At 39.2% G+C, this 12,837-nt stretch overlaps 1 protein-coding gene across 1 annotated transcript in view; it reads right to left on the reverse strand.

Moving 5' to 3' along the window:
- ANO2 (anoctamin 2) overlaps positions 1–12,837 on the reverse strand; it is a 202,078-nt gene that overhangs the window by 174,556 nt on the left and 14,685 nt on the right. The window contains exon 3 of the mRNA XM_075210223.1: positions 10,200–10,658. Within this exon, the coding sequence (XP_075066324.1) occupies positions 10,200–10,658 (459 nt within the window). The remainder of the gene's footprint in view (positions 1–10,199; positions 10,659–12,837) is intronic.

The following is a 12,837-nucleotide window of genomic DNA, read 5'->3' on the forward strand; positions in this document are numbered from 1 at the left end:
AGCCCTCCACAGCCACCATCCACTCCCCTCCCCTAGAAAGACCCTTTAAATGCTGCGCACAACTATGGATGTGGAGACATTCTTCCTGGCAGTCGGTGCTGACTAGTGAGCCGGTGGGAGGGCACCCTCAAAGCAGCACTGTCCCAACTAAATGGCAGTTGGGAGGCATACATATATATTTTAATTAATTAATCTGGTTTTATTTATTAAAATATTTTAACACTGTTGTATCGCAAAAAAACTAATCATGTGGCATCTGCTTCGACAACAACACAAAGGGAAAAAGTATACTGAAAAACAATTGGGTATGTATAATAGTTTTAAAACAAAATAGTTACCTAGTTCATATGATACAATTGGTTTAGATAGAGAGGAACAAAGGGACTCTAAAACCCTGAATCTCTGTTTTGTATCCTGACATTTAAAGCTACAATTATCATATCAAAGCATCACTCCCCTGACAAGGGCTCCCATATATCTCAGTTTCCCAAATTTTTGACTGTGGAAATCTTACATCCCAGAATTCAGAATCCCGGTGAATGGATTAGTGGGTATAAGATCCTATAACGGTTTACAGCATTTGGCGCTATAAGAAAGAATGATGTGACTTTTATGGACTGAGCAAAGTGCTTGTCGCGGGAGTGCCCTGGTTTTCTGTTTCGAAATAATGGGAACTCTCCTCCAGACAGGTAGTAAAACCTTTGTATCCAGTTCCTTGTTCTCTTTCACCTTCTTAGAACCCTCTCGTCTCGCACCCAAAGAAAACATTATTAATTAAAACCACAGAATAGAGCAGTATATATCATAACAATTTGGTTTTGCTGGGAAATAATTTTTATACAGGACCAGTATAGGAGCGTGGACATTACTGGGTGAATAATGGAAGTTTAGAGTTAGAATTTGTAAATTAAAGAAATCTACTTATTACAATATAATGTTTGTATGGAATTCTGTATATCTTCTACAGTGATATCGGATCAGCTTGGCGTGGGAAAGTAAATAGATTTAGGCAGGTAAAGATCTGTGGATGGATAGTCAGATATAGTTTTGGGGTGGGAATTTAAGGTTGTATATATGTAGGAATATCATCATCTGAATTTATTTATATGGCCTCGTAGAATCCTCAGCGCCACACAATCAACAAAAAACGAGCAGAAAAAAAAATACAGATACGTAAGGGACAAGAGAAACAATAGAATCAGCAAATGTCAATACAAGAAACTATAGAGAAAAGCAACTACGTAAGAAGACACAAGTAGAACGAAGGAAACATTACAAAGGGGATGAGGAGATGGGAGGTAGAGAGGGACAAACTTGTAAGAGCTAACATTAATAGGATTAGTTTATTAAACCGGAGACAATACGGGTGAAGTAAAAGGGGCAGCTGGAGTGCAAGGAGGGAATTGTTTTAGGATGGAGCCGGATAGGCAAGCGTGAAAAGGTGAGTTTTAAGGCGATTCTAATTAGGCGGGTAGGGGAGTTCCAAAAAAGTTGGGAGCCGCACCGGCAAAGTCCCGAACGCAGGAGTGTGCGTTGGTGATAGGTGATGAGGAGAGGAGAAGGTCATTGACAGAACGTAGTCTGCGAGTAGACGAGTGTTTCTTGATAATATATGACATATGTCTGTGTTTACCCTGTTCAGATGAATGTACATGTTATCATGAGGTGATAGCATACAATCGTTGGCAGGGTGACAGTGGAGTGTGTTTAATCCCAGCCTATACAGGTGACAGTGTAATGGAACAGATTGTAGTTAGAGCTTAGTTCCATGTGTGAGTGTAGTGTGTGTTTTATGATGTCACACTTTCCTATTGTAAGGGTGGGAGCTCCTAGGCAGTACCCCGATGGGCCAGTCCGACCTGCTGGTAAGCCATAATAAGTATTTCATTATTGTGTAATTACAATATGATTTATTAAGATGTATATGATAATCTACATGTCCACTTTACCATATGTTTCATATATTATTATTCAATATTATAAGTATTAGCCATTTCTTTGGAAAAATTAATTAGTGGCTTCACATTCTCTTCTCTATATTTCCAAGTGTAGAAGGAGCAAATATGAATGGGGATGATCATCTTGACAGAAGCACCTCTAGTGACTGACGTGTGCTCAGGGGAGTATATTGTAAACATGGATTTGACAGGGATCAATTTAGAGAGATGTCAGGGCAACTAGCTGTTGTTTAAGCATTCCAATATAACAAGTTTAGTGAAAGCAACTTAGGTGCTTTTATCTATATACAATAGGATACAAATAAAAAGAATTTCAGCCTCTACAGTTTACCTAGCTCAATTTACATAATACACAACAATGTATTATTTTTAGATGGAAGCCACAATGCTCCGCTTTGCCCGTCATCTGAGAACCTTTGCACTAGAGGCTCACGGGAATTGGAATCTCCTTGCCAGGGGATAAGGGAAAACCAGTTTAAGAATCTCAGCATGCTCTGGGAATTATGGGAAAAGCTAATTTCCAAAGACAGAGAACCGCTAAAATCATAACATTGCAATTCTGTCGTTCCCTGGATGGGAATCAAACTCACGTCCCCAGCCCTGTGAGACAGCAATGCTAACCACTGTGCTGCCCCTGTATAGTCCTCTCCAGCATCCTCACCCTGATGGCACCCGCTAAAATATCATAAAGTCTGAATAACAAGCATATTACTCAGCCCGCAATGACCAGCATGCTATGCAAGTTTATTGACAATAATTCTATAAATTTCTAATAAGCACTATATTATACAGCCTGCAATGACCACTATATTATACAGCCTGCAATGACCACTATGTTATACAGCCTGCAATGACCACTATGTTATACAGCCTGCAATGACCACTATATTATACAGCCTGCAATGACCACTATGTTATACAGAGCCAAATGTCACTGTAATAAACCGTTTACTACTTACGTCATGTTATACAGTTCTAATGTCCATCATACTATACAGCTACAATGACTAGTATTATATACTGCCCCCGTGGCTAACATGTGATGCAGTCTCATTAACCAGCATATTATTACATATTGCACAGAGGCTAGCCTTTAATAAAAAGCACAACGATTAGCATATAGCAGATAATGACTTGAATGCCATATAGCTATAATGATCAACATGCTACATGTCCCCAATGACCAGTATATTATACATTTCACACTGACAGCATATTATATATTTTACAATGATCAGCATATTATATATTTTACAATGATCAGCATATTATACATTTCACAGTGACCAGCATATTATACATTTCACAGTGACCAGCATATTATACATTTCACACTCACCAGCATATTATACATTCCACACTCACCAGCATATTATACATTGCACACTCACCAGCATATTATACATTCCACACTCACCAGCATATTATACATTTCACAGTGACCAGCATATTATACATTCCACACTCACCAGCATATTATACATTTCACAGTGACCAGCATATTATACATTCCACACTCACCAGCATATTATACATTTAACAGTGACCAGCATATTATACATTCCACACTCACCAGCATATTATACATTTAACAGTGACCAGCATATTATACATTCGACACTCACCAGCATATTATACATTTCACAGTGACCAGCATATTATACATTCCACACACACATCAGCATATTATACATTTTACAGTGACCAGCATATTATACATTCCACACTCAACAGCATAGTATACATTTCACAGTGACCAGCATATTATACATTCCACACATTAACCAGCATATTATACATTTCACAGTGACCAGCATATTATACATTCCACACATTAACCAGCATATTATACATTCCACACTGACCAGCATATTATACATTCCACACTGACCAGCATATTATACATTCCACACTGACCAGCATATTATACATTCCACACTCACCAGCATATTATACATTTCACAGTGACCAGCATATTATACATTCCACACTCACCAGCATAATATACATTTCACACTGACCAGCATATTATACATTCCACACTCACCAGCATATTATACATTTAACAGTGACCAGCATATTATACATTCCACACTCACCAGCATATTATACATTTCACAGTGACCAGCATATTATACATTCCACACTCACCAGCATATTATACATTTCACAGTGACCAGCATATTATACATTCCACACTCACCAGCATATTATACATTTCACAGTGACCAGCATATTATACATTCCACACATTAACCAGCATATTATACATTTCACACATTAACCAGCATATTATACATTCCACACATTAACCAGCATATTATACATTCCACACTGACCAGCATATTATACATTCCACACTGACCAGCATATTATACATTCCACACTGACCAGCATATTATACATTCCACACTCACCAGCATATTATACATTTCACAGTGACCAGCATATTATACATTCCACACTCACCAGCATAATATACATTTCACACTGACCAGCATATTATACATTCCACACTCACCAGCATATTATACATTTAACAGTGACCAGCATATTATACATTCCACACTCACCAGCATATTATACATTTCACAGTGACCAGCATATTATACATTCCACACTCACCAGCATATTATACATTTCACAGTGACCAGCATATTATACATTCCACACTCACCAGCATAGTATACATTTCACAGTGATCAGCATATTATACATTCCACACATTAACCAGCATATTATACATTTCACAGTGACCAGCATATTATACATTCCACAATACCAGCATATTATACATTCCACACTGACCAGCATTTTATACATTCCACACTGACCAACATATTATACATTCCACACTGACCAGCATATTATACATTCCACACTGACCAGCATATTATACATTCCACACTGACCAGCATATTATACATTCCACACTGACCAGCATATGATACATTCAACACTCACCAGCATATTATACATTCCACACTGACCAACATATACATTCCACACTGACCAGCATATTATATATTCCACACTGACCAACATATTATACATTCCACACTGACCAGCATATTATACATTTCACACTGACCAACATATTATACATTCCACACTGACCAGCATATGATACATTCAACACTCACCAGCATATTATACATTCCACACTGACCAACATATACATTCCACACTGACCAGCATATTATATATTCCACACTGACCAACATATTATACATTCCACACTGACCAGCATATTATACATTCCACACTGACCAACATATTATACATTCCACACTGACCAGCATATGATACATTCAACACTCACCAGCATATTATACATTCCACACTGACCAACATATACATTCCACACTGACCAGCATATTATATATTCCACACTGACCAACATATTATACATTCCACACTGACCAGCATATTATACATTCCACACTGACCAGCATATTATACATTCCACACTGACCAGCATATTATACATTTCACACTGACCAACATATTATACATTCCACACTGACCAGCATATGATACATTCAACACTCACCAGCATATTATACATTCCACACTGACCAACATATACATTCCACACTGACCAGCATATTATATATTCCACACTGACCAACATATTATACATTCCACACTGACCAGCATATTATACATTCCACACTGACCAACATATTATACATTCCACACTGACCAGCATATGATACATTCAACACTCACCAGCATATTATACATTCCACACTGACCAACATATACATTCCACACTGACCAGCATATTATATATTCCACACTGACCAACATATTATACATTCCACACTGACCAGCATATTATACATTCCACACTGACCAGCATATTATACATTCCACACTGACCAGCATATTATACATTCCACACTCACCAACATATTATACATTCCACACTGATCAGCATATTATACATTCCACACTGACCAACATATTATACATTCCACACTGACCAACATATTATACATTCCACACTGACCAACATATTATACATTCCACACTGACCAACATATTATACATTCCACAGTGACCAGCATATTATACATTCCACACTCACCAACATATTATACATTCCACACTGACCAACATATTATACATTCCACACTGACCAACATATTATACATTCCACACTGACCAACATATTATACATTCCACAGTGACCAGCATATTATACATTCCACACTGACCAGCATATTATACATTCCACACTGACCAGCACATTTAACAGTTCACAATAACATTGGAGATCGCCAGTAGCAGCAATACCGGCTCTGGTCGGGCTGATACCTGTCCTCGTGAGCGCCATTAATGGGGGGAAATGAAGCAAGCTTGGATGACTCAAGATAGGTGGCACCTACAATCCTGTTAGTTGCCTAAGCGGGCCGCAGCCATTTGGAGACCTTTGTTTCCACGGGGCTGTAGGCATTGTTCCTGGCAAACCCTTTCTTCCTAAATGTGGCTTTGGTGCTATTTCCTGCTGGGTTTCTTTTCTTAAGACTATTTTGTGTGCAGAGCCATATGCAAGACATGGATGCCCCCACTTCCAGTTTTGGTACTTACCGTACTTCAGGGGAGGGCTAAGAAAATATTAGCCCGGGGTGCAAGACTCAACTCAGCAGCCTATTATGTACATTTTAAAAGGAAATAAAAAATGCAGGTGGCCCAGTGACCCAGCCCAAGGTAGCCCACTATGGGACTGGCTCGGGAAAACAGATGCCCACCTGCCCCCCCCCCCCCTTCCCCAGTCCAACCTGCTGCACTTTGACCCCATATGCTCTAGCTAATTACCTACTTATCTATTAATTAATAATTCCTATATTTTCAGTGTTTGTCAGATTTTGGATTATTTGCGGCTTTCAAAATGATGTGCACATGACCGCTGCCGTTACCTTTCAAGACCCTAGCAAATCTGCATACAGCATGATAATATCTGAAAGCAGCACAGAACACACATCTATTGGCACAGATCCGACAAAGCAACAATGACGTTTTGCTTCGATTCAGATCCGAGGATGCGCAAAAGCAACGAGCTGGGTCACGAGCCTACTCAGATCCCCTAGGTTCGGATGGGCTCGGTTTTCAGAAAACCAAGCCTAAGCATCTCTAATTCCAACCACCCATATGCAGAGACATAGACATCTCGAGAGACATCCACTGCCACAGTATATGCACCTATATGCAGCTGCAAATAATGCGCCCTCGCAACAAGTGTATATGCATGTTTCTGCAGGTCGGCATGAGATGCATTTGCATGATCATGCCTTTACTGTACATGGTCTGCAATAGAACGCCCCTTCCCTCCTCTCAGGGGGGTGGTAAGGTGCCAGAATCTATCTGCTTAGGCCCATATTCATGTGCCCACTTTGTGGGCATGCACAGAGAAATTTCACACAAGATACACTACGCAAACTGGCATACGTCCCACTCTCCTCCTGCCCTATAATGTTTTTACGGTTATTTACATAGCGCACGACAAGTGTCCATCAGAATCGCTTCCTTAGGCACGCATCAATAGACGTCAAATACACTATGGTGTATGTGAGGCGCAAACAGATTTTCTTGTACAACGAAACAGTAATCCTACAAATCCTGCCATGTATGTATCTGTCATGAGAGAGGAGATAAATCTCTATATTAACAAAGAAAATTGAGTTCTCGGTAGCTAAAGGCAATCTCAGGCAGTCAGATGCTGGATTAATTGGCCTGTAGGCACAGACTTCTCCAACGATTGGAACAAAACAAGAGTTGGATCATTAGCTCTACAGATTAAGTTCCTCTGTGGCCCTCTAGGCCCTAAAGGGATAAAGGAAGAAGATATATCGACACCCAGCAACATTGTATCATTCATAATAAAGTCATCTGACATTTCTCAGTGAGGAATAGAAATACATTTTTTGATTATGGTGATATGATATTTACTGTGCTTGGCTTTATAATGTACAATGAAGCCCTCCATAACTTTAGTGATAGAGAATATTGCAGGCAGAATAGGGTGTCACAGTACAGTATATCTCTATACAGAGTATAGTTTTGATTATTAAAATAAAAGCAGAACATGATTTGTCATTCGGAAGAATAATTAGCAACCAAGAATAAACAATGTACAGTATTTGATAGGCCTACGGGATCAAATTACCCAAGATATAGGCTACCTGTGGAACAATAAGTGCCTTCTTGCCCTGCCAGCCTCAGGGATCTGTATTTAAACCTCAGCTGGTGATCCACAGGTTGTCCAAACCTGGTTTGCCAAATAGTTGCATGCTGGTTATTAATTGTATAGGGCACCCAGATTATAATAACACATATGCGCTGTGCTGTGCTTTGTTTGTTGTGGAAATAACAGTGCAGTCATGTGATTAAACTAATCAATCAGTATAGATGGCTGCCTGCACAGCTGGGACCCAGCAGGCTGCATCATGATGTAAGTGCTCCCCCAAGGATGACGATGACTATACAGGCAACATATTTACAGCACAGCAGGAGAGAGTGGGATATAGTCAATGCCGACAGAGGCAGATCTCCTCTTCTTATGCTTTCTGTCTACGGAGCCTTAGCAATTCTGCAAGGTCACAGGCACCTTGAAGGCCATGTCAAGGCATCCCAAATTTGCAATGCTAAGAGTTCTAAGAGCAATTTAAGGTTCATTAAAACCTTTGTTGAATGCTTACTCTGCAAGCACTGGCACTCACTGTTAAGGTGGGGCGATGCTTTGGACTCAAGGCAAGACTAAAATGCTTCAAGCATGTGTATAAAGTCCTACAGTATTTTTTGCAGAGAAGCTTAGTCATGTAACAGGGGTAACTAAACGTTACTGGGCCACACAGCAAAACTGTAAAGGAACCCCTTCCGCTAGCTCCATTTCTAACCCACGTCTCCTAACTCCTAACCCCAAAGCATCAATGCCCAAATTACATTGTTACCAACTTAACTTAAGTGCCTGAACTATATACATTTCTTTTAAAGTGTACCCATTCCACACATTGGAGGCGGACATTTTGTTGGCCTCTTGTCCCAGTGAAATGACTAGATCCTAGCGAACTGATAAGCTGAATATTGGTTCAGGTTATAAAATGGCTGCCTCCACTTTGAGCAGAGGTAGAAAGCCATGTTATACCCCAACAGTGCTCAAGCCGTTGTCAAGAACATACATGCAATTAAACCCATAACCAATTTGTTCTTTGTATAGTCAAAATAGATTGTAATTGCCAGAAATACACCACCAATATCATGCACAGACCGGTGGAATGGACTGACGAAATGGCACAAACCATAGCAACTGAGATATGAGGATACATGGATTATCAGTTAGATTGGGCCTCTCCAATAATTCACTTCACATTAAACAGCATATAAGTGCTAAGTACTAGATTTCTGCATCAGTATAGATCACAGTGGGACAAAACATGTCCAAACCCCCTTCAAGGAACAAAATATTGTGTTTGAAAAAACAAACAGAAACCAATTCCCAGCTAAGGGCCTGAGTCATTAAGTAAAGTAAGGCAAAAAAAAGGAGTAAATCTCTGGGACAAACCATGTTGCAATGCAAGGGGTGAAAATTAGTTTATTATTTTGCACATAGGTTAAATACTGGCTGGTTATTCATGTAGCACACAAATAATGGATAGCTTTATTTTAACACTGAAATTGAAAGTTAATCTAGGACATACCCTACCTCAAACTATACATCTGTCCCCACATTTTAAGTTTACCTCCCCCTCCAATGCAACATGGTTTTCGCCCAAGTGCAAAGTTATCCCTTTTAAAGCTTTGCTCTCCTTAATGACCCAGGCCCTAAAAGTCTAAACCAAATTAACATTCTCACAGTAGACCAGAATTCGAAAATGACCAATAGCTAGGAAATGTGTGTAGAGACATGCAAATTAATATGTTTTCCGCCTTTATTTCACTTTTGTCATTGTGTAAATAACTGTACCACAGTCTCATGCATAAGGAACAGGCAAGGATAATTTTAATATTAATATTATTGTATATTTCCTTAAAATATCTGTAACGGACCTCAAGCAGACAAGGTTACCAGAAGAAGCTTGACCAATGAAAGATAGTAAATATTATATCCATAAAAATATATGTTTCTCAATGACTTTGTTGATTGTTTATGTCACTCCAGACTAAATTTGGATAGAATAGAATGGTCACATGAAAATGAAACTTGAATTTATATCCCAAATTTACGACCCAACTCACCTCAGGGTCCTTTTCCAAATCCAGTCCAGCTTCAATGAGATTACGCTCAAACTCTTCCCGTTGACACTTCTTCTCTTCTTCTAGGGCATCGTGATGGTTCATCTCTACCACAACCACCTCATGGGGATGGCATGACGAATTTCCGTTAACAGATTGTTGTTGGTGGTCTTGGTTCTGTGGCTTACGGTCACGGTGGTCTTTGAGTTTCTGTTGCTGATTATGTAATTCCCCCGGAAGCAGCTGTTCCGGGGGAGTTTTCCCAATCTCTTCTGGGGTCACCGAATTCCCGTTGGAAATAATAACTGCCGGGGCTCTGTGATTGGTGGGGGATCCATTGTGATGGGAAGAACGATGCCTATAATGGTAGGCGAGGACATAGTCCACTTTTCTTTTACCGTCCCCGAAATGCATACCGCTTTGTTTGATTGGCTGATTTCCATCTATATAATTGTTAACAACCTGCAAAAGATAAGAAGTAACGAGTAAATCTCGCGGGGCAAGAACACACAAACAGAAAAGTCATCCAGAATTCTACCTGGGCAACAAAGGAGAAGCCAATAAACAAACGTAAATCAGAGTCTACATCCTTAACACTATAGCCATGCATCAAAAACAACAAGTTCGTCCCATTAAGAAACAATATGAGGACATAATGATAGTAGTTAATGCTGAAACATTAAGAATAAAAAAATAATTAAACTTTATCTTAAAATCCGCTCGTTGTAAAGATGAATCAGTAAAAAGATATTTACAAACCATATTGAGACGACACAAGTGATGATCTTTGGATCAGGTGTATTGCAACATATTAAGCTACTTGTGCAAAAATGCTACACCTTTGCTATTCCTTTAGTCATTGATGGCTGAGAAATAAATGTATGTCCAGGTGTTTTAATGCAGTGTTTGTAGCACTGGCTCTCAACTTTACTAATATTTCAACACAACTTAACTAATTTCCTAACACACTAGTGCAAACATATGTTAATAGATGAAAATGAATCATGAAAAAAGCACCTCTTAATTAATTAACAACTCATGTTCAATTAAAATATAGTTCTTCAATTATATTGTGTCTACTTTATATCTGTAATGCTTTCAAGATTTTCTGGTTACAAAACAGCCCAGTATTGCAACTCATAAAAGTACCTACAAACGCTGGTTGATAATCACTGACTTATGCAAATGGTTTTAATTAACTGTAATGCATACAACCTAATGTACATCCTTAATTTCAAAGACTCCAAAGCATGTCTTAAGATGCATTGCACAGCTTTAATTTAGCTATTTAGTTTAGCTGTCATCAGTATAGTAAACCAGCACTAATCTCTGACTTCTCTATTCCATATTGGTCCCATATCTTCAGATAAAGTCACATTGGTGCATTTAAATCATTATGGCTGCACGGTGGTTAGCATTGCTGTCTCACAGTGCTGGGGTCATGAGATTCATTTCAACCAGGGCCTTAGCTGTGTGCAGTTTGTATGTTCCTCCCAGGTTTGTGTGGGTTTCCTACGGTTTTCTCCCACAGTCAAAAAACATATTGGTAGGTTAATTGCCTTCTGCAAAATGGACCCTAGAGGGTGTTGTAGGAGTTTAGATTGTAAGCTCTGATGGGGCAGGGACTGATCTGAATGACTACATATTCTCTGTACAGTGCTGCGTAATATGATTGACACTATATTAAATAAAATTAATAATCAAAACCTTGTTTGGTGAGTGTTACAACAGAAATGATGCTTTGTTAATTTTTAAATTTTCTGACAGAGGACAAGTTCCTTTTTACACTATTAGAATTCCGGGAAGAACCTCTTCCGTAATTTTCTTACTAAACATTGACAATGACATTAATAAGTGGTTTACCACAAAGGAAAAGTGTGGACAAAACAAATGGGTAAATAACTTACTTAAATAACTTAGTATTTATGGAACAGAAAGACTTTTCTTGAATCTCGGGTATTTTTCGAAGTACAGTGCTATTATTTTCACAAAATGTACATCCAGGGGCAAACACAGGATTTGTAGAGGGGGGTTTCCACACCACACCACCAGTGGGCATGACCAGCATGCATGGGGGCATTGCTATAATATTAGACAGTGCTTGGCTGCTCTCCAATTCTTCCTATCCCTATAATATACATGAGCAATGCTGCATGTACTACTGTTAGGTGCACACAGCTCTCTTAGAGGGGGGTTTCCGGGCATTAGAAATCCCACCTCGGTTTGCCTACGACATCTATGATCGCAGTGCGACCTTCTATATAGCATATTGCAAGCTGAACTAGGCCCTAAACACAGTTTATAAGATTTGTTTTCAGTATAAAGTACACCAATGTATCCTTAAAGAACTCCAGTTTTAGGTGAAAAATCCTAAGTTAAAAAGGGTCCCGGGAGATTAGTTAACTGGGGTCAGGTGCTCGGTGGTTCCCTTGATATTTGGCACTCATCCGGTGCTGATTGCTAGCCCCTACTGGCAGCATGTTGTCAACTGTGCTTATATACAAAAGTCAAAGTTGGCAGGAATAAGGAGAGTCGCCCATTGTCTGTTACATTCTCCTACAGGTGTGTCGACCACCAACAACACGCTGCTAGCAGCACAGTGCAAACTGCGTCGGGCATCTGACACATGGTAAATCATCTT

The sequence above is a fragment of the Mixophyes fleayi genome, chromosome 4 (assembly GCF_038048845.1).
Source record: "Mixophyes fleayi isolate aMixFle1 chromosome 4, aMixFle1.hap1, whole genome shotgun sequence".
Taxonomy (NCBI): Eukaryota; Metazoa; Chordata; class Amphibia; order Anura; family Limnodynastidae; genus Mixophyes; species Mixophyes fleayi.